At 45.1% G+C, this 21,727-nt stretch overlaps 1 protein-coding gene across 1 annotated transcript in view; it reads left to right on the top strand.

Annotated features, from left to right (window-relative positions):
* Positions 1–14,146, top strand: part of MMP19 (matrix metallopeptidase 19) — a 29,369-nt gene extending 15,223 nt beyond the window's left edge. The window contains exons 5-9 of the mRNA XM_083169209.1: positions 2,766–3,011; positions 7,270–7,392; positions 9,626–9,790; positions 10,816–10,943; positions 12,001–14,146. Of these exons, the coding sequence (XP_083025335.1) occupies positions 2,766–3,011; positions 7,270–7,392; positions 9,626–9,790; positions 10,816–10,943; positions 12,001–12,237 (899 nt within the window). The 3' untranslated portion in view covers positions 12,238–14,146. The remainder of the gene's footprint in view (positions 1–2,765; positions 3,012–7,269; positions 7,393–9,625; positions 9,791–10,815; positions 10,944–12,000) is intronic.
* The last annotated feature ends 7,581 nt before the right edge of the window (positions 14,147–21,727 follow it).

Here is a 21,727-nt window from a genome sequence, read left to right as displayed (position 1 = left end):
TGTATAATTATACCAGGACACCACAGGCTGCCCCCCCCCCCCCCCGCATAATAACAAGAAGACACCACAGGCTGCTCCTCTGCATAAACTGAACAGACACCACAGGCTGCTCCCTCTGTATAATCATACCAGGACACCACCGGCTGCTTCCCCTGTATAATTATACCAAGACTGTCCTGGTATAATTATACAGGGGGATCAGACTGTGGTGTCCTGACAGGACACCACAGGCTGCTCCTCCTGTATAATTATACCAGGACACCACAGGCTGCTCCCTCTGTATAATTTTGCAAGGTCATCACAGGCAGCTCCCCCTGTATAATTATACTAAGACTGTCCTGGTATAATTATACAGGGGGAGCAGCCTGTGGGGTCTTGGCAGGACACCACAGGCTGCTCCCCCTGTATAATTATATGAGGACACCACAGACTGCTCCCCCTGTATAATTACACCAGGACACCACAGGCTGCTCCCTCTGTATAATTATGGCAGGTCACCACAGGCTGCTCCCCCTGTATAATTAGAGCAAGACTGTCCTGGTATAATTATACAGGGGGAGCAGCCTGTGGTGTCCTGACAGGACACCACAGGCTGCTCCTTCTGTATAATTATACCAGGACACCACTGGCTGCTCCCTCTGTATAACTATATCAGGACACCACAGGCTGCTCCCCCTGTATAATTACATCAGGACACCACAGGCTGCTCCCTCTGTATAATTATGGCAGGTCACCACAGGCTGCTCTCCCTGTATAATTATACCAAGACTGTCCTGGTATAATTATACAGGGTTAAGAGCCTGTGGGGTCTTGGCAGGACACCACAGGCTGCTCCCCCTGTATAATTAAACGAGGACACCACAGGCTGCTCCCCCTGTATAATTATACCAAGACTGTCCTGGTATAATTATACAGGGGCAGCAGCCTGTGGTGTCCTGGCAGGACACCACAGGCTGCTCCCCCTGTATAATTACACCAGGACACCACAGGCTGCTCCCTCTGTATAATTATGGCAGGTCACCACAGGCTGCTCCCCCTGTATAATTATACCAGGACAGTCTTGGTATAATTATACAGGGGGAGCAGCCTGGAGCAGCCTGTGGGAGTCTTGGCAGGACACTACAGGCTGCTCCCCCTGTATAATTATACAAGGACACCACAGGCCCCCATTATACGCTTAATACATACAGTAGTTACAGGACACCTGCCTTTCATAGGACCAGGTCCGTGTGCTCTACTGATGCGGCTCCCTCTGCCCTCTTTGCCTTCTCTGCGCCTCTCCGTCCTCCGAGTATCTATCGCATGAGTAGGGCGGCAGTGACGGCATCATGACGTCACACGGCGTCCGCCGCGGCCACATTGTATCCAATGCCAGGAATCCGGCCGGGACATGCACATCCAGGCCGGCACATGTCCTCATGCAGTAGGCGGCCATGTTCCTGTAGCCGCGCTGCTGCTTATAGGAGGACAGTCACACAGCAGTTATAGGAGGCAGCCCGCGGCCCTCAACGGTGCCTGTTAGAGCGGCCCGGGGGGCACATGGCACCCTGCCCCCCGGCCCAGCCCGCCCCTGGGTATAGGGGTCCAACAGTCAGGATCCCGACAGTCATTATCCCAACTTGCCGGACCCAGACAGCATGGCAAGCGCAACAAAGCTCACTGCGCTCACCAAGCTGTGGGCACGGTGGCTCGCTACCTATTCTATTCTCCTTCTATAGAGAGGGTGGACCCCCACCAGGGAAAATAGCCGACGGCCGTCGGGAACCTGGCTGTTGGTGTTTTGACAGTTGGGATCCCGACGGCGGGTGAATGCCTGTCGGGATCCCGACTGTGTTTATATGCTAATGTGGGCAGAAGCTAACCTGGGCACAGGGATGCCCACTACTATTGCATCATTTTCTTCCAATAGAATAGAATTGCTAAAATATCAGTACCATTCGGTTATGTCACAGAATCGGTAATTGCAAATGCTAATTTATGCTCGTCCACAAAACATCATCTGAACGCCTATGACACATCTGCGTTTGGCCGATCACTCCCCAATACCACCCGCTAACACTGTCAATTTGTCATTTACTTTGTGACTGATTTCTCACAATTGCAATTCATGACTGTGAATGCACACTGCAGCTCAGACACATGTGCAATAAGAAAACACAACTTCCTGTTTGCATACAACAGTTGCCTAGCGACTGCGCCTGAAGAAGTTTCAAGGTTAGGGCAGGATTTACACGCATCATACCTATGTCTGCGATCTGTTGCAATATGACAAATGAAGGGTGTTCAGGAAAACCTTGTGTTTTGTTCTGTCGCTCTGTGTTAGCTCCCAATCTAAGCTGTGTGTTCTACCTTTGGACCCTCCCACTTACTGTAAAAACCTGCATGTGAGCAGTATATTTCCTTTTTTTTTTACTTAGAATTGTGGTCACTAACTCAGTGGATAGATTGGGAGTTGTGTAAAGAATGTGGAATTAAGGGAACAAGTTTGTGTAATATTGAGATTCTGACAAACACCCTGAGACAAGGGTTCCACCTGTCCAGTATTTTCGCCAGGCTGGTAGAGAAATAAGCAGGATCCTATGGGAATGTTAGGAGTAGACCAGAGACATTACAGAGATGGGAAGACTAGTGGTGCTTCCTCCTAGGTGTGGTGACTGTCTATAAGTAGTGGAGGAATCTTAACTGTGCCATATTGGAATAGAAAATAAACCACATTTATAAATCCTCATAGTTTCTGTAATGAATAGTCTGTGTTGGTGTTACAGGGAAAGTCCTGGCCCATGCGGATATCCCAGAGCTAGGAACAGTTCACTTTGATGAGGATGAGTACTGGACGGAGAACACGTACCTTGGTGTCAATCTGCGCATCATTGCTGCACATGAGCTGGGACATGCTTTGGGTCTGGGCCATTCTCGCTTCAGCAACGCACTGATGGCACCTCAGTATGCTGGATATAAGCCCAACTTTCGCCTCCACGATGATGATGTGAAGGGGATTCAAGTTTTATATGGTAAGTAATGTATTATATTTTCAGCTGAACATGCTGCTTCCCTGCCATGCTACCACAATTTAATAAGATGGAGTTCTATTGAATATGGGATGTTGCCGATAGCAACCAATCAGATTGTATCCAATTTCTTCTAGCAGGTGCTAAATTAATAAAAAGTAGAATCTGATTGGTTGCCATGGGCAAAATCCCATCTTCAATAGAACCACCATCTTAGTAAACTAAGAAAAATGGTACTTGTGTATTATCACGGCGCCCTCGATATTAAGTTGCACGATTTTTCATCGCATCGCATGCCATCGCATGCCATACACCCGATGTGATGTAAGCCCCCTATACGATGTTAAATTGTATAAGCATCCTAATGGGTGCTTACAATGTTAAGTGCACCTACACGCCACCCCCAGTATGAGCGTGGCGAGTGCAGCGAGCCCGCGAGGGGTGGCGGTACGCGTCCTCCGACCTTTTCATACCCCCACTATCCACGTCAGCGTGGAGTTGATTTTATATAGTGTGGCGAGCGCAGCGAGCCCGAAGTGTGGCGAGCGGACGCGTAATACATGTGAAGTTATGCGCGTCCCCTCGCGGGGCACGCTGCACTCGCCACGCTTCGGGCTCAGTGGCTCGTCACACTATATAAAATCAACTCCACACCGACGTGGATAGTGGGGGTATGAAAAGGTCGTAGGACGCGTACCGCTGCGCTCGCCACGCTTCGGGTTCACGTTCATACTGAGGGTGGCGTGGGGGTGCATTTAACATTGTAAGCACCCATTAGGGTGCTTATTCAATTTATAATCGCATCGCATTGTATGCCATATACAATGCCATACAATTTTAACATTGTATGACATTGGGGAACATCGCGGGACATCGCATCGCACACCATCGCATGCCTTATGGTATGCGATGGGCGCTGTGATAATACACAAGTACCGAAAAATAGTTTAAAGTCAGTGCGAATATGTGGAAAAGATTAGCAATACGGATGGTGTAATGGTTACATGTGGTAGGGAATATAAATTGATCACTCCGCTGGGGCAGGGAATGATGTGAATGTCCAAATATTCCCAGTTGAGCTTTGCGGAATATGTGTGCGCTATATAAATAGTTGGTCATAAATCAATTGTTTATTTACAAATTACTATTAAAAAAAACTTTATAGAGTGTATAACCATATTGGAGCTCAGAATGCACCTGCACCCATCAGTGCAAAGTACTGATTTTTTGGCACTTTCGCAGCCTAGCAAACAGATAATCGTTGCCCGGCCAAACGCCTGCCCCCCCCCCTCACATGCATCCGCATGGGTGAAGAATCATTCAATGGTCACTGACCATTGAATTACTTTTTTCCCTGTACGCAGATAAGGGTCCGTCTAGACTGACATTTACCTTGCCCGTAGATGGATGAACTTGAGGGGGTGCTGACATGATATGACTTCAGCCGCCTGTCCCATGCAGGCATCGCCCCTCCTGTAGAAAGAAAAACTGGGGGTTACGTGTTTGCCGCATGAGGGTAACCACCTGGGGGCGCTCAATATGTGTAGTTATTCACAGCAGCTGCAAAAACAGGTTAGTCATACCTTTTAAGGAAAAAAGATTGGAGAATAGAACACAAGGTTCTAGAGCAGCGCTAGTGGAGTGTGTGGTTCAAAATACAATGTACTTAATAAAAGATGGAAGATTGGATGATCTATAACAATAAATGTGATTTATTAATTTAATAAACTGATAATGTTAAAATATAAACATGATTAAAAAGTTACAAACTTAAAAAGCATGATAATACACTTTGTATAGCACACTCTGCGTGTTGGACATTGGTAAGTAGTCCCAAGATGGAAAATGGATGGACGTAATACAGTTAGTATTATATGGATATATTTACCAATCCAAAGGGATAATATGCAACATTGGTGATAGAAGTACTCCTGCTAGTTGGCTAGTGGGGAGTAGATGTACCAATGATTTCCAGTACGATTTTGTGGAGATTGGTGGTATAACCCCAATGGGCTAGGAGGGTAAATGGCTCCTAAACGCTGGATCCTCTCTAGAGAATGGCCTCAGGAAAGGCCCTTATGTTTTCTGGCTTTAAGATAAGGGGCATACATTCTATGAGCCCTTCTCAATTAGCAGATCATATTCGGCTCTGCCTAGATCAGTGGTTCCCAACCCTGGTCCTCAAGTACCCCCAACAGTGCACGTTTTCCAGGTCACCCGGCAGGTGCACTCATTATTCAGGCACATTTGAAAAGATCACAGGTGGAGCTAATTATAGCACCTGTGATCCTGTGTGGAGACCTGCAAAACGTGCACTGTTGGGGGTACTTGAGGACCAGGGTTGGGAACCACTGGCCTAGATGGAAGATTTTATCCTAATGACTTTCAAACACTCCATTTATTTGAATGGGTTTCTAAATAAAACACTCATAAACAATATGATTGTGTTCTGTTAGATGCCAGGTACAGTCTAGGAAAGTGAGGGCTGACTCATCTTCCACCCTCCTGGGCCACCTACCAGGAGAATGACCTTTAATGGCATTTAAAAATAGAAAATAATATATATCTAGTTTATAGTTGTAAGTTTGCCTGAATTTCTGTAGATTTATGTACCAGTGTGTTGTGTACAGTATATCTGCATTGTTTTGCTATCCTACTATAACATTTCTATTATAATATATATATATTTTTAAATGAATTCATGATTGATGTGATTAAAGATATATTCCGTTATATAGCTAGTGCTTTCCTTCTATGAAGACAGGTAACTACTCACCTAAAGTGCTGAAGGCGCTGTGTCCAGAATAGCTCCCTGTTCCCTAAAGTAGCCACCCCGGGTCCGGCCGGCCGTCAGCCCCACCCACCATCGGGTGCTAAGTATGGTAAAAGATCTTCCTGATTATGGAAAAACAAAGGTGTTCCTTCTCGGCAATGTTGGGTACCGTGGCCTATATTATTAAGGAAAAACATAAACATCTCAATATGAAGCAGAAATGCATTATAATGTATTACTGGGGTCTCTACAGACTCCATTTGCTTTAAATGCTTGCAAACCAATGCAGACTTGGGACGAATGTAGCCCTGTTCCGATGGTGGGGGGGGTCTGTGCATGCGCTTGTGCATATTTGCGCATGTGCAGACCCCGGGAGCAAATGGCTTCGGCAAGTTTCACACTCGACAAGCCGTACTCCAGGAGGGGCAGGTGGTTGCGAACTGAACCAGGGGAACAACCAGTGTTTTATTGGCCGATGCCAGTGGACAACGACAGAAACAGAAGTCAGTTTAGACTGACTTTTATTATCCAAAGGGAGAGAAATAATTCGATGGTCAGCGACCATCGAATGATTTGTCTTCCCTTCGGCCGCATGCAAGTGGATGCGTTCAAGCACATTCCCTCACCTGTTACTGAAGGGATACGGCAACAGGTGGGGCTGACGGCCAGCCGGACCCGGGGTGGCGTTTCAGGCCTCGCTAAGCAGCAAACGAAAGCTGTATAGCGACTCTTGCTGAATCAGGCCCTTAATACATTGTATGTGGTCTTGTGCAGAGTTAAAGAAGTTCTGGGGTCTAGTTTCCACGTACATATCCACATCATTAGGTATTGGGCTTGTTTTGCAACCAGAGTGGGCCATTTCAGACATGATACCAGTTGTAGCTTATCTGACCTCTCTGCCACCTGTTTAAGAAGATCGCAGCTGCTGCAAGGAAGACCATCTTGTCTCAATGGGTATCTACTGATACGTTGTCATTAACCATTCTACATCCTAGAATTTCATATTTACAGTATTTCACATGCAATGGTTGGAATTGTCCCTTAATATAGACAAAAGGAGCCAATAACATTTTTTCCATCTGGCTTCCCTATATTCATTCATATGATTTATATTCAGGTTAAGGACAGGCTACGACCCGTAGTCAAATTCACTGCCTGGTATAGTGAAGAAATACTGCTCTCTGGTACTCCCCCATTTTCACTTTTAATTTTTCTTTTCTATGTAATCCGGTTTTCCATCCTGGATCTGTAAATATACCATACTGGTTTGTACAGTATATCACCAGATGTCATATCCCTGTCATACTAGTCTTTATATACTGTATCTTATATTTATTTGTGTGATATATTATATATTCTTCTCTTCCTAATATTGTTTTAATTTGACCAATGTAATTTACATTTTTTGTATTTTGCAGTCTTACAATAATTAAATTTTTTTAAATCTCAATATGTACTAATAAATGTACATTCCAAATGTGTTTTAAGGCAAGAATGACCACTATGTGGAAAAAGAAGAGACTGTTACAACAGAAGCACCAACGGTCTTTCCAACTCCCACCGGTCCAACACCTGATCCTTGCCAAGACAACTTAGATGCAATAATTCTAGGTAAATTAGTTACTGTACATTCTAAGCCTGAACTTGACGTTAGAACGCTTATGTACTAACATATTCACAACTGAAATTTCTAAAAAACACTCACACTAAGTTCAGCTGTCAGTTTGGGTCATTTCATATAATATTGATCTTGGCCAGAGGAAAATACATGATTATTGATTACTTTTAATTAGTTTTTATTCCCCTGCATAAAAGGCCTACTTTTGCAAGTGTGCTTGTCATATTTATAGGCAATCAGGGCAGTGCAGCATTTTTTTACTCATTATTTTTGTGCTGGGATGTTATTCGCTTAAATAATGCACCCCACACATGTTTGCACTAGGGTGGCCAATCCCGAGATCGGCGGGATCCCGGGATTTGGCCCCAAAATTGCCGGGATTCGAATTTCAGGATTGGAGTTTGCAATCCAGGGATTTCCGTATTAGACTGCGCATGCGCAGTCTAATGGCTGGCACATCTGAGAACTCGGTCAAATGCTGCTCGGCTGTGCGGCTCTGTGCAGCATGACCTAGTCAGAGGTCACGCTGCGCAGCCTGCTAGCCGCACCCTCATACCACCGCTGTACAGCTTCCGGCCTCACCACTGGGGAATCCCGGACCCTCTCCCGCCCACACTGCCGCTGTTCAGTCCCAGCCGCTCTACAGTTTACGGCGACACCACTGGGGAATCCCAGATCCTCCGGATCCTCCCTCGGCACCCACCCGCCCACACAGCCCGCCTGCTCTTGGCCGCACAGCCCACACCACATGCGTAAGTAAATGTGAGGGTCAGGCAGTTTGTGGGGGGGGGGGGGGTGGTGGACATTTTTTTTAGAGATAGGGAGGCAATTCCCAGGAGTGAACATTTTACAATCCCAGGATTTAAAAAATGCCCCGGGATTGGCATCCCTAGTATGGACCTCTTTCTTTGGCAGGTGTTAAATGACCTAATTCCTGCTGTGCAGCGAATCCTGTTTTGGATTCGCTGCACAATCGCTGGGTTCCGGAGGGCTGGTGCATTCGCTGCCAGCCTTTCCTCATCCCCTATTCAACGCCTCAGGGGCTCGCTGCCCCTGTAGGCGAATTTTAAATCCCCCCGGCAAATGCCGCAGGGAGCCGGGGGATGGCTGCAGGCAGGGAGATGGAAGCCTCCTGCCTGCTCTGGACACTGTGGGAGTGAAGGAGGGCTGGCAGGGACACAGGGGGAGCCCCTGGAGAGCTGGCAGGGGACTGGGATAGGGACTCGGGAGCCACTGCACTCATTGGTCCCAATCCTGCATATTTAATGATCGGGACCGGTGTGCAGTGAATATATGAATATTAATAAGCGGCTCGCGGCTCCCGCCCCCCCCTGCTGGCGAATGTGTAAAAAAAAAAAAATAATAATAAATATATATTCATGTGCTGCAAGCACATTAATAAAAATAGCATGCCCCTTCACAGATTTTTTTTACACCAAAAATAAAATAAAATCCCCTTTATTTTAAAAGATCACATTCCAGTTCACCTAAAAAAGATGACAAATGCAAAACGGTGAATCATGGCGAAAATCACTGGAGAAAGCAGTTCTCCATTTGAGCATTGAATACACTCTCGGCGAATTTGACTAAAAACCACATTGAAAACCACCGGCGAATCGGAAGACATTCGCTGTTCACTTGAAGCGAATTGTCTCCATTGAATAGGGAGAATCGTTTTTTCAGAGGAAAAATTCGCCGTTAGCCCTTGCTGTTCCCAAGGTTGGCAGTACAATGAACCAAGGCTAGAAGACACACACAAACTCGATATTGCAACTGCAATCTGTAGATAGTGTTTTGGAATGTGAAGGAGGACATGTAAAGTTATGGGAACTAGAAGGAGATGGAACAATTGCTACTTGTTTATTAACATCGATGTGAAATATTTCAATGAGCACTGACTGCTTTCCACGCTTTTGGGTATAACTATGAGTACATTGAATAATAAACTTCAGATCAGAAAGGTCTGCTGAGATACTCTGTGTGCGTTATCTCTTCATTTCTGGTCTCCAGCCGGCTGTCAATCATAGAACCTCTGACTGGACATTGAAGGTAGTTGTCAGACCCTGTGTCATCTCTCAGGGACCCTATCACCCATTTATCCTGGTGTTTTCGTTTTCCACTAACTGTTGCTATGCTGCATAATGACCATTTGTAACATATAAAAGTTCTACCATAGCCATGACAAATAGCTCTTGTTAGTTCTGACTCTTCTATTCCTACATGTAGGGCCTTATGGGAAAACCTATGCCTTTAAAGGAAACTATGTGTGGACCATTACTGACTATGGCATTAGTCCACTCAGCAAGATCCAGACCCTCTGGAAAGGGCTTCCAGGAAACCTAGATGCTGCGGTTCATTCCAAACGCACCAAAAGGACATATTTCTTTAAGGGTAAGATGTTTTTGTGCTATACGCTCTCTACTGCAGAAATTCAAGTTCAGTACAAAACATTGAATTATTGTAAACTTTTTGATTAATGGTTCAATTATAGACAATTTGGATAATATAGCTCAGCGGTTCTCAAACTGTGGGTCCTGACCCCAAAGTGGGTCCCGACCTTCTCAGCATGGGGTCGCGACTCCATGTTGCTGACCATCAGTCTGACGACTTTTCTAATCTCAGTCAGTGATTCAAGGAGTCTGAAAAGTCTTTTGAATTGTCTGGCACTGGCAGCTGAAGGAGTTTAAAGATAATGTACATTTGTTGTCATAGTCTAATTTTGTTGCCTTCAATGTATTTTATGCCACTTTCAGACATGTGACCCAAGCTGGCGAGTCCCTGGGTTTCAGATCCAGGACTCTGGTCAGAAACAGAGTCGGGGACCCAGGCCTTCGTCCCAGATTGTTTGCTTTCACACTGATCAAAATTCTGGGTTGCTGTGTGAGCAATAACCTGGAATATTGCTTCTAGCGTGGTCAGGGGTTAACCAGTATTATCCCTGTTTTTAGGTTATATTGTTCTACCATATCACACATGTTAGTTTGTGCAAGTAATATGATTGACACTTTCAGTTACTACCAAAGAAAAATTAGGGCTATTAGTACACTAATGGCCTGATTCAGAGGTGGAATCTGTTGTGGCATGGGGTGCGAGCGGGACAATCTAATTTGTTATCCCAGGAGTCACAGAGTGAGACAATTTTGGTGGGCATTGCGGGGAAGGGGCTTGTTGTATCTAGCCAGATGCAGACATATCATATTCAGCGACTGCGTCTTATTTAAAACACAGTTGCAATATCATTCAGAAAGGCCAAAATGAATGAAAATGGTCAAAAAAAATTGTACAGTGCGTATGCACCTTAAGTTTTACCCTACAGTCAATGAAAAATGTGATTACAATGGAATTTATGGATGGGCTGCAATGTGCTTTGTTGCCGGAGTTTAACTAATGTTTTATTGTGGTGCACTCTTTTTCAGGAGAAAAATTATGGAGGTACACAGATTTTAAATTGAACTCTGGGTACCCAAAAGTTTTAACTAGGGTACCCCCAAATATCACTGCAGCCTTATACTGGGAAGGAAACCAGAAGATATTCCTATTTAAGGTAAAAACAATACTGTTTTCCCAACTTATTATGGTTGACCCCCAAGGAGGTTTTTTTTTTTTTTTTTTTTTAATTTACAGGTTGCTAGCAACTACCAATCTGCTCACATATGCTGTGTTATGTCATTATTAAATAGCCCTAATGAAGCAATCCTCTGAAACTGTTTTCAGAGTAGTGACAGAATTGTGCAAAAGGACATCCGCCGCTCTCTTCAGCCACCCGCCCGTCTGCCACTGGAAACTTCTGCGGCTCACTGCTAGTGAGGGAGGGAGTGTCACATGACTCTGGTTGTATGAGCCATCTAAAGACAAATTACATGCACATGCAATCTGCTCCCAATCCCAACTGATCTGACGTGAAGCACGTCAGATCAGAGGACCAATCCTCCAATCTCCCGAGGCCGGGAGATTGTGTGATTGTGTACACACAATGTGCACACAATCTGCATACAATCCATTTTGCAATCCATTGAGATTGTATGATTGGGTGCAATGTCTTTCTGATGTATGGCCATCATCATTTCATATGGGATCCTGCCCGTGCTGCATCGTTATCTCCTTAAATAATACATGACCTCCACTCGGGTGTGGTAGGAGTGGTCGACGGTCAGGATTCCAATGGTCAATATACCGACATCAGAATCCAGACCGACAGGGGGCCGATTGCAAAAAAAGCCTCGGTGGAGACTGCAAGGTGCTCCCATGATGGAGAATAGCCCCTGTCAATTGAGATCCCAATTGTCAGGTAGTTAAACAGTCGGGCTTCTGATGTCGGTATACTGACCGTCGAGATCCCAACTGTCGGGCAGTCATCCGGCACACACTCTGATGGCTGTTGCTTTCAATATGATTGGCCTCATCTGTATTCCCTTTTCTTTGTCTGTTAAAAATCCATTACATCTCATGGCTTAAACCATGAACACTCTCATAGAACCTTTTATAGGCTGGCTAGATTCCAACAAAGACCAAAAAAAAATGGAATGCTTTTTTTTTTTTTAAAGGGTGCCGATGGTATAGAAATACTATCAATAGAGAATAAATCATGTATTTCTTTGCAGGGGGATAACTATTGGCAGTGGGATGAGTTAGGATGGAGCAACCTGTATCCCAAGAAAATCTCCACACTGTTCACAGGAATCCCTACTAAGGTGGATGCAGCCCTGACCTGGAAGAATGGCAAAATATATTTCTTCAAGGGAGACAAGTACTGGAGGTTGAACAAGCAGCTAATGGTGGATCGGGGATACCCACTCAGCAAGGCAAAGCGCTGGATGCAGTGCCACCACCTTGATTAATGACACTGTAAGAATGTGTTGCTCACTTACAGCAGTGCTTGAGACCTGTTCACCAACTAGAAAGACCAGGAGTCTTCTTGCTAGATTTTGAGGTTAATGACATTTTTTTTAACTGTTTCGCAAAATTTTAAAAGCAAATTAGTGAAGATTCCATGTCTTGCAACTTAACGAACGTTCCTCAGCTTTCAGCAATTTTCTTACCCTTTGCCTATCACAATGCATCAACTGGACACTTCACTACCATTCCCAGGACCTGGACCAATGAAGCTGTACAATCATGACTGCAGTTATTGCCAGCACCAGCTATGGACAAATATTTCTACAGCATTATAAGTTCAGGGTGTGATGGATTCTTCTGCAGCTTAGTTTCACTTTGCAGTGATTCAGGCATAATGCATTATATAGTGGTCAAGTATCTTAGGCATAACAAATCAACCATGAAAATCTGCACATATAATTATCAATTACATATGCTGCCTTGTTGCTGTACCTTTAGCTCATAATGCAAGCGTGCAGCCGGCTTGTGAACAAGGCATTTATTACAGCATGTGCAGTCAGTGGGCCTGGATTTTGGGGGTGATTCTCATTGGTTTGCAAAAGCTTACTCCTTTAATGGACAAAACCATGTGCACTGTAACAGCTGTAACATGTGCATTTGGGTGAGGTTTGTTCAAACTGAAAACTAAATTGCAGTGTAAAAATAAAGCAGCCAGTATTTACTCTGTATAGAAACAAAATAACTCAAACCCAAATGTAACTCTCTCTGCACATGTTAAATCAGCCCCGCCTGCAGTGCACAAATGGCTGTCGAGAGGTATGCCAGACCCCGGTAAAATTTGGGGGTGTGGTCTAATCTTAGGCCATGCCCCCAAAATGTTCAAGGTGGGTGAAAAAAACCCTCTAAAATCGAGGGGGGGGGGGGTTGTTATTGCCCCCCCCCCCCTCTCAGCAGCACACACCGACACACTGTCAGTGAGATGCTCATACTGAGCCTGCTGTCAGCATAGCACATGCTGTCGTTGTGCGTTGCTTCCTGGGAGAGATGGAGGGGAAAGGGGGTCGGACCAGGGCCCAGGTAATTGGTACCCACTTCCCCCTCTCAGCGGACCTGAGTGCACATGGTTTTGTCCATTAATCCCTTCAGTGGTGGGTTTTGCTGGGGCAGGATAAATCTACCAGGGCAGGTTTGTCCTGCCCCAGCAAAACCCACCACAGATCGTAGTAAGTCGCTGCCCCCCCCCCCCCCCCCTCACCTTTTTTCAGGCATTAGTACGCCGGAGCTCGTCTGCCGCCACTTGGCCCTGCCGCCTGTCAGTCATCACACAGGCAGCAGACTCGGGAATGTTTCGCGTCGGCTCAGGAGGACTCGAGGCGCCTGAACTCTCCCGAGTCCCCCCGAGCCGCGCCAACCATCCCCGAGCCTGCCGCCTATGTCTGATGCAAATAGTGATTGGCGACAGGGGAGCTCCGGCGTACGATCGCCGGAGCGGAGGGGGTGGGCGAGAGGAGCTGGGGTGGGAGTGACGGGGGGACCCCTAAAAGGTAGTGCGCCAGTGGTGCTCCACTGGAGGCACCACTGGCGGGCACCTAATGCAATGTGGTATGCCCGGGAATTTTCTGGGACAGGCCGCTGCGGCAGCGCAGCTAAGCCTGGAAAATTTCCGAGCATACCACCCAAGGGGTTAAAAAAGGAGTTTGCTTTTGCAAACCAACTAGAATCATCCCCTTTCTGTGGCCTGGAAAATTCAGTGTGCTGTAATATGCAGAAGTCTGCAGTGCCATCTGCTGGCAGGTGACAATTTAAGTACACACAATAAAATATTTGTTGTAAAGTTATTTATCTACATTGGGACGGTGCTTATAGACAATATTCCATTGTTACCTATAAAAAAATATTTTTTATGATTGGTCAAGTCTTTAATCCTTTTTTCAATTATTTATTTGTTTAATTCCTTTGTATGTTCCAGTTTTAGTAAAAAAAAAAATCTACAGATACTATATCATAGTTGCCTCCGGGAGAGGGCAGCCAGCTCTGTCAGGCAGGGGGGCGGGGCCATTCCCAGGACTGGAAAAAGAGGCGGTCCGGGGGCGTGGCCACACAGATGATGCCCTGTTGTGGGCATGTCTACAGCGTCACGGCATTTTAGCCCCGCCCCCCGCTGTGCAATGCCGGTATTTCAGGCATTGCACTGCGGGGGGCGGGGCTAAAATGCCGCGATCGCGGCATTTTACCTGCGGACCCCCCCGCCGAGGGACACATCGCAGGTGCTGGGGGGATATCCGGGAGGATTGCCACCCTTTCCGGGGGAACGGGAGGGGGACCCGATTTCCGGGACCCTCCCGGCCATTCCGGGAGGGTAGGCAACCCTGTAATATATAAATTGCATACACATTGGGGCCTAATTCACATACATTAAAATTAGAAGTTGGGGAACATGGACTTTTATTTGTACGCGCCTGGATGAAGACGGGGTGGGCGGCTGACATCCCATGTCTGCGTACCCATGGGAACACCCAGCGTTTTCAAGGGGATGCCCATAAAACACTGGGCATTCCCATGGGTAAGCCCCAAATGCTGCTACAGATTCCTTCACTTGTGTACATCTGTGCGGCTGACTATGTAAGCAGTGAGATGCCCACTTTTAGCATCCATGTACAGTGGAATACTAATTGGTTACACCAGGCATATCCAAACGATGGCCCTCCAGCTGTTATGAAACTACAAGTCCCATCATGCCTTGCCACAGTTTTGCTATTAGGGAATGCTAAAACTGTGGCAAAGCATGCTGGGATGTATAGTTTCACAACAGCGGGAGGACCACAGTTTGGACATGCCTGGGTTACACTATTCAAAATTGTACCACCAATATGGCAGGTGCAGTGTCCCTATCGGACCATGTCCTCCATTGCTTACAACCAGTGGCGTAAGTTCGTTCCAGTTGCCCGGAGGCAAGATATTTATTGGTGCCCCCCCCCCCCCACACAGACACACACGACCCTATATAACCTTGTATAAAATATATATTTTTGTTCAGATAGATAGATAGATAGAGAACACACACACACACATATATATATATATATATATATATATATATATATATATATATATATATATATAGGAAAAGGGGGGATTGGGGTGCGCTACTGGATATGAAATCTGTACCTCCCAAAACACAATTATAATAACATTTATATAAAATTTCTTTAAAATTTCGTTTTCTTAAGTTTTCATCCACAATGATTAGGCCCAGTCCATGTCTGGAAATATTTCTTTTATTAAAGATCAGAAACCCGACGCGTTTCGTCTAAAAGACTTCATCAGGGGTGATCACAATTGGAAAAAGACAAATTCATGCAGCTGGTCCTGGTATGGAATATTTCTGCTGATCGAATAATATGTAAAATCACAATTTAAGTCTAAATGGTAAGATCCGATAATAAGATCCGATAGTGGTAAGATCCGATAGTGGACCTTTTCTGAACTTCGATGGATTTGTAGATATCCTTTATTATCTCAGGATAATAAATTCTATGACCTCCTCGCTCTGCATCCAAAGTGGGATCACTTTGGATGCAGAGCGAGGAGGTCATAGAATTTATTATCCTGAGATAATAAAGGATATCTACAAATCCATCGAAGTTCAGAAAAGGTCCACTATCGGATCTTACCACTATCGGATCTTATTATCGGATCTTACCATTTAGACCTAAATTGTGATTTTACATATTATTCGATCAGCAGAAATATTCCATACCAGGACCAGCTGCATGAATTTGTCTTTTTCCAATTGTGATCACCCCTGATGAAGTCTTTTAGACGAAACGCGTCGGGTTTCTGATCTTTAATAAAAGAAATATTTCCAGACATGGACTGGGCCTAATCATTGTGGATGAAAACTTAAGAAAACGAAATTTTAAAGAAATTTTATATAAATGTTATTATAATTGTGTTTTGGGAGGTACAGATTTCATATCCAGTAGCGCACCCCAATCCCCCCTTTTCCTATTCATTACTATACTGTTCCTCACTAACAGGAGGAACTTTGGTGGTGCTGCACACACAAATTAGCGCAAAAACAGAGTCAACCCCTTTCTTATATATATATATATATATATATATATATATATAGCCACAGAAGCAATATAGTTGGCTTTTAAATAACTGATTTAAACTTCCAGGGGGAGAAGAGGTGCCCCTTGGGAGCAGGAGCCCGGCGGCAGATGACTCCATTGCCTCCCAGAGTTCTGCCTCTGCTTACAACTGTGCATATGGGAAAGCAGCCGCTTGCACTTACACACAAGCAACATTCCCATGATAAAACGGATTACTGTTGCATGCACTAACCACCTCCCATTTACTACCCCCAAATACCAGTCACTTTACCACCACTCCTCTGATAGCATCTGTCCTGATCACAGCCAGGGCCGGAGTAAGGGCCTAGAGCTGAAAATGTTTAAGGGACTTAAAAATGGTGGAGGTGAGGCCAATGCCATGTAAGCATGTAGAAACCATACACTATATGTCCCAATGTCTCCCTAAATATATAAAAGTACAAAAAAATGCCTAAAATAGGAATGCAAACTTAATACCTAAGTGGTATGATCACGGTGATCCTGCAATGTGATCACAGCACAGGGCAGACCTTCTCATGCTGTGCGGGCTTGCCCTGGTTGATAGGCCCCAGCATGCGATAGCAGGAAGATGCAGTTTTGTGATTATAGCAATACTACAACGGATGCTGAAAAATACCCGGGCGCATGGCCATCAACCACACAGTACTGACAAGCCTCCTGTGGCCAATCGCATTAGTATATCTTTGAGTCAGACACGATGAGATATTTTCTGACCAATTTGGCCTATCACATCCGGTAGGAATGTGCCAAAGGAATGGGTCACTATGTGCATTGTTCTAATGCAATGTATCCCTATTAACAAACATTCTCTTTGTACTGGGGAATACGCTCTGGCAGAATACACAGAAGTTAAAACGGTCACTATTAAATGATCAAAAGAGAAGCTTTGAAGAGAAAAGACACTGATGGTGAATCGGACCCAGGACATCTATAAACTCATTAATCCCATGAAATATTCTTAAACCATAAACCATTCCAGTAACATCTTCTCCAAAACGATACCTGGATGAAAGAAAAAAAGTGGTGTTTACTGGATATTGCCATATTTTACAGAAAATCCACTTCATACCACCAGCATTGGATAAATACTAAAACTGCGTAATGTCAGAGCAGCCAACATGACAAAGATTTGCTACACAGTTGAGTCTCCCTTATCCATAGTCTAAAATCCTAAGTATTTAGAAAACCACATTAATAACCTATGACATCGCTAAGCGGCAGACAATGGGCTCTCCCCGCCCCACTGGATCATCAAGTGCCACCCATGGGACCATCCCACTGCTGGACCATCCTACAGCCTGTTACCACCTGCGATCCCCTGGCTGAGATGCCACATACTATGCCGTCCAAAGTCCGCAAAAATCCTAATTGCTTCTTGTCCAAACATTTCAGATATCTGAGGCTCAACCTGTAATGCTAAACAGCAGTGGTAGTCATTTGCTTAAATACGTTGTCCACCCGCACACCACTTTTATTGCACTGGCTTGCACATGCGCTCCTACTGCTTTTACAAAGTGTACAGGTTCCCATACACTAGGGTGATACACTTATGGTTTGGTCACTTTTCATGCGATCGTGGTGATAAATCACATAAAAAGTGTCCAAGTCCGATGTGGTGTGCGGTCCTGTGCCCGTTGCACTGGCTGCAGGAGAGATGTGTTGGTTTGCAGCTAGGCGGGTTTGGCTGGGATCGCATGCGATATATCATATGCAAAAGGACCACATACGATATATTGAATGAGATCCTGCTGCCTGGGTAGGTCACAGGTGGCTCAAGGGGGGTTCGGAAGTGACTTCTTTGAGGGGAGATGTCGCACAAGTGTATGGACAGCTTTAAGCTCAATCTCTGTATTCCTTCTGTGTTTTTCAGATGTATACCTGTAAACAGGCGCTGGTTTATTAACAGATCTCTGCTAAATTGTTCTTAAGCTCAACATAATCTGCTGTGCCTTATACTTATGTAAGAAGCACACAGCAGGCAATACAAATACAGGCTCTCTAATGGTTATATGTTAGCGCAGCGAGCCACCGAGCCCGAAGCGTGGCGAGCGCACGCAGATTACTTCACATGTATTCCGCTGCACTCACCACACTATCTAAAATTCAACTCCACGCCTACGTGGATAGTGGGGGTATGAAAAGGTCAGAGGACGCAAACCGCCGCCCCTCGCGGGCTCGCTGCGCTTGCCACGCTTCGGGTTGGTGTTGATAGTGGGGGTCGCGTTGACAATGGGGGTGCATTTAACATTGTAAGCACCCATCAGGGTGCTTGTACAATTAAAAATCGCATCGCATGCCATTTGCTGGCATGCAATGCTATGCGATATTTAATTGTACATTCCGGGTCATTTAACGCGAATATCGCATCGCATACCACTAAATACGGTATGCGGTGGTATGCGATGGTATGCGATGGGCGCCATTATAATACACAAGTACCATATATCTTTCTGCAGATAGTATATTGTAGGCTCACGTGTGCTCTGACGGTAACTAGTGGAAAACTAGGTGCACAAATAGCCATGACCGCATTCCGAGATGTGCAGGAGTCCATGCATGGGATGCATACAATACTTGTGGAGCACATATGGACATTAACTTTGTCAGGCCCTATATCATATTACACGTGTACGTCACACCAGCAATATTGTCGCAGATTTACAAATGGTGCTGCTAATATGTCTATTCTGGGTGCAGAATATTTTATATTGTGATAAGATTAACCATATTTCTCTTTTTCTATGAGCCATTAAAATATAAAAGAGTATATATTTATAAAATAGAAATTTATCACATATACAGTATGTTCTTTTTTCTGAATAGTGTAAAGAAAATGCTATATACGGTTGAAATGTTTACTCTTCACATATATTTAAAACGCAGTGGGTGACATTCTATGGGATGCGATTTGCGTTTTGTGGCGTTAATTAGTCAACAAAATGGCGACATCGCATTTTTCCGTCAAATCGCCAATTTAATAGAGTGCGCTAAGGGACTGAAATCGCATTTTATGTGCGTTAAGGTATGCTGACCAAAAGTGCGAACTTAATTCGCATTTTTATCGCATCCAGATGTTTTCGTATAGAAAAGTATACAAATCGCTTATTTAATGCAATGCGCATTTGCAAATCGCACTTTTTAGGTGTCTAACAATCGCACTTATTTTAGACCAGGTTCTGTTTGGCGATTTGGGCCAGAACTCATTTTGGTCAAGTGCACACATGGTTAATTTCACCACAGGTGCCCTCATTTTCACTCACAAACACCCCTACATAAACCCCAACATCATTAAGGACACCTGTGAGGGTTTCAAACATAGAGATTTTGCAGACTATTTTGGAGTTGCTTATCTGTGATGTGGCCCATTTGGAGGAGCTGCGCAGGAGGGAGGAAGCTGCGCAACAGATCCAGGTAGCCCCCCGACTACTGCGTACCCCACGTATGTATTGTGCTCGCCTGTACCTGGACTCCCTCTCGGATCCACAGGTTGTGGGGATGTTTAGGCTGAACCGCATTAACCTGTTGGACTTATATGAGCAGGTGAGAGATGATTTGGACCCTTTTGGGGGAGCCAACTATGTAGTGTCTGGCCAGCACAAATTAATGTGTGCCCTCTACTATTTGGCCACAGGCTTCACTCAGTCTGTGACCTCATGGGCCTTGGGGGTATCACAGGCCACTTTCTCTAAGCATTTTACTCAAGTGTTACTTGCTTTAAAGAAGTTGTGGCGGACATACATCATCAGCCGTTACTTTTCTGGTAAGCACATGTGCCCTGTACTCCAAAATGTACCTGTGGTGTAAGTGTACTCATAAACAAATTATTGACCAATACCATCTGTTTCCACCCACATTTAGCCTAATACACAGTGCCCAATGGATGCAAATGGTGGTGCTGACCTATCCCTTGCTGGTATCTAGCTTGTAAGTACATTTGATACATGTATGAATGAAGGTTGCAGTCAAACATGGCTCACTGGTGTTGTGGAACTACATGTGCCAGCATGCCCTGACACACTACAACCATTACAGTCCAAACCATGAGTGTCAGAGCCTGCTGGAATATGTAGATCCACAACCTTTGCCGGCCATGGAGTTACCCCACACTACTTTAGTGAAATCCCATTGTCATATACCATTACAATATGTTTGAATTCACACAATAATTGGTTTTTATAAAAAGACACAAACACAATGGTATGCGGTTAGACATTTTTACTTCTGCCTACTTTTTCAGACGCAATCTGCATTTTTGCAGGTGAAAGATAACAACTGTGGGGGCATGTTACAAGATGTTTGGGATTTGACAAAATGAACAAACATATATATGAGCTACCTTCTGCCAGCATCATGCACCCCTACACCACTTCTAGACCCTGCGCCAAGGCCACCACAGGTCCTAACACTCCGACGGGGTGGGGGAGCCACTTATTGGTGTGCTGGATACACTGCTGAGGGTTGATGCTGCGCCACCTCCCACATTGGCTTCCAGCTGCTGTATTTGGGCCTGCATAGCTAGTAAGGCATTAGTCTGCGCTGTGCATGATTGGGTTAGTGCAGCTATACTTTGCGCCAGGCTGCCAATATACCTATTCTGTTCCCTTACAGCAGCAGTTTGTTCTGCAAAACGGGTGTCAATGCTGTTAGCAATGCGCACATGAGTGCCTACACCTACCCATACACTACGTGCAATTTTGCGTAACTGAAGGAAGGTGTCACGCATGTACCCCTGGATGTTACCTATTTGCAGGCTTTGGGAGGCCATGAATTCTAACTGTTTGTCCTTGAAATTAACCAAGGAGTTAGCTACTTGGGAAGCAGAAGCTGCTGTATGGGGTGTGTTGGTGGGTGGGGGTGGGTTGGGAGACACCCCACTTGGGGGAAGATCACTCTGTGACGAGGTTTGTATTTCTTCCTCTGCCGCAAAGGTCTCGATCGGATCAAGAATGATGTCCATTTCGTCTAACACCATTATTGAAGAATCTGTTTGGTTGGTCCCTAGTTGTATAGCACCTGTGGATACAGATGAAGAGGTAAGTACTGATGCATATATAGGCCACACTGTCGTCTATACTGTTTTACATAGGGCTTGAGATGCTGGACGCACATACCTAGGGGTGTTATGTACTTACACATGTACCCCGATACAGCATGTAACATTGACATTAATAATAAGTCACATGCCTAGCTCAGATGACATTCATTTCCAGGGGCGGATTGGGAATTAAAACCAGCCCGGGAAATATCTTAAAGCAGCCCTAATGTAGGGGCGGCGGATCTGAATTTTTTTGGGGGTGTGGCCTATTTCAACAAGGCCACTCCATATTTTTGCCGCGGTGGGGGTCATGGCTAG

This window comes from Crinia signifera, chromosome 2, assembly GCF_055691185.1.
Source record: "Crinia signifera chromosome 2, ASM5569118v1, whole genome shotgun sequence".
NCBI lineage: Eukaryota > Metazoa > Chordata > Amphibia > Anura > Myobatrachidae > Crinia > Crinia signifera.
The sequence above is the reverse complement of the archived record's forward strand: the minus strand, read 5'-3'. Positions and strand labels throughout refer to the sequence as shown.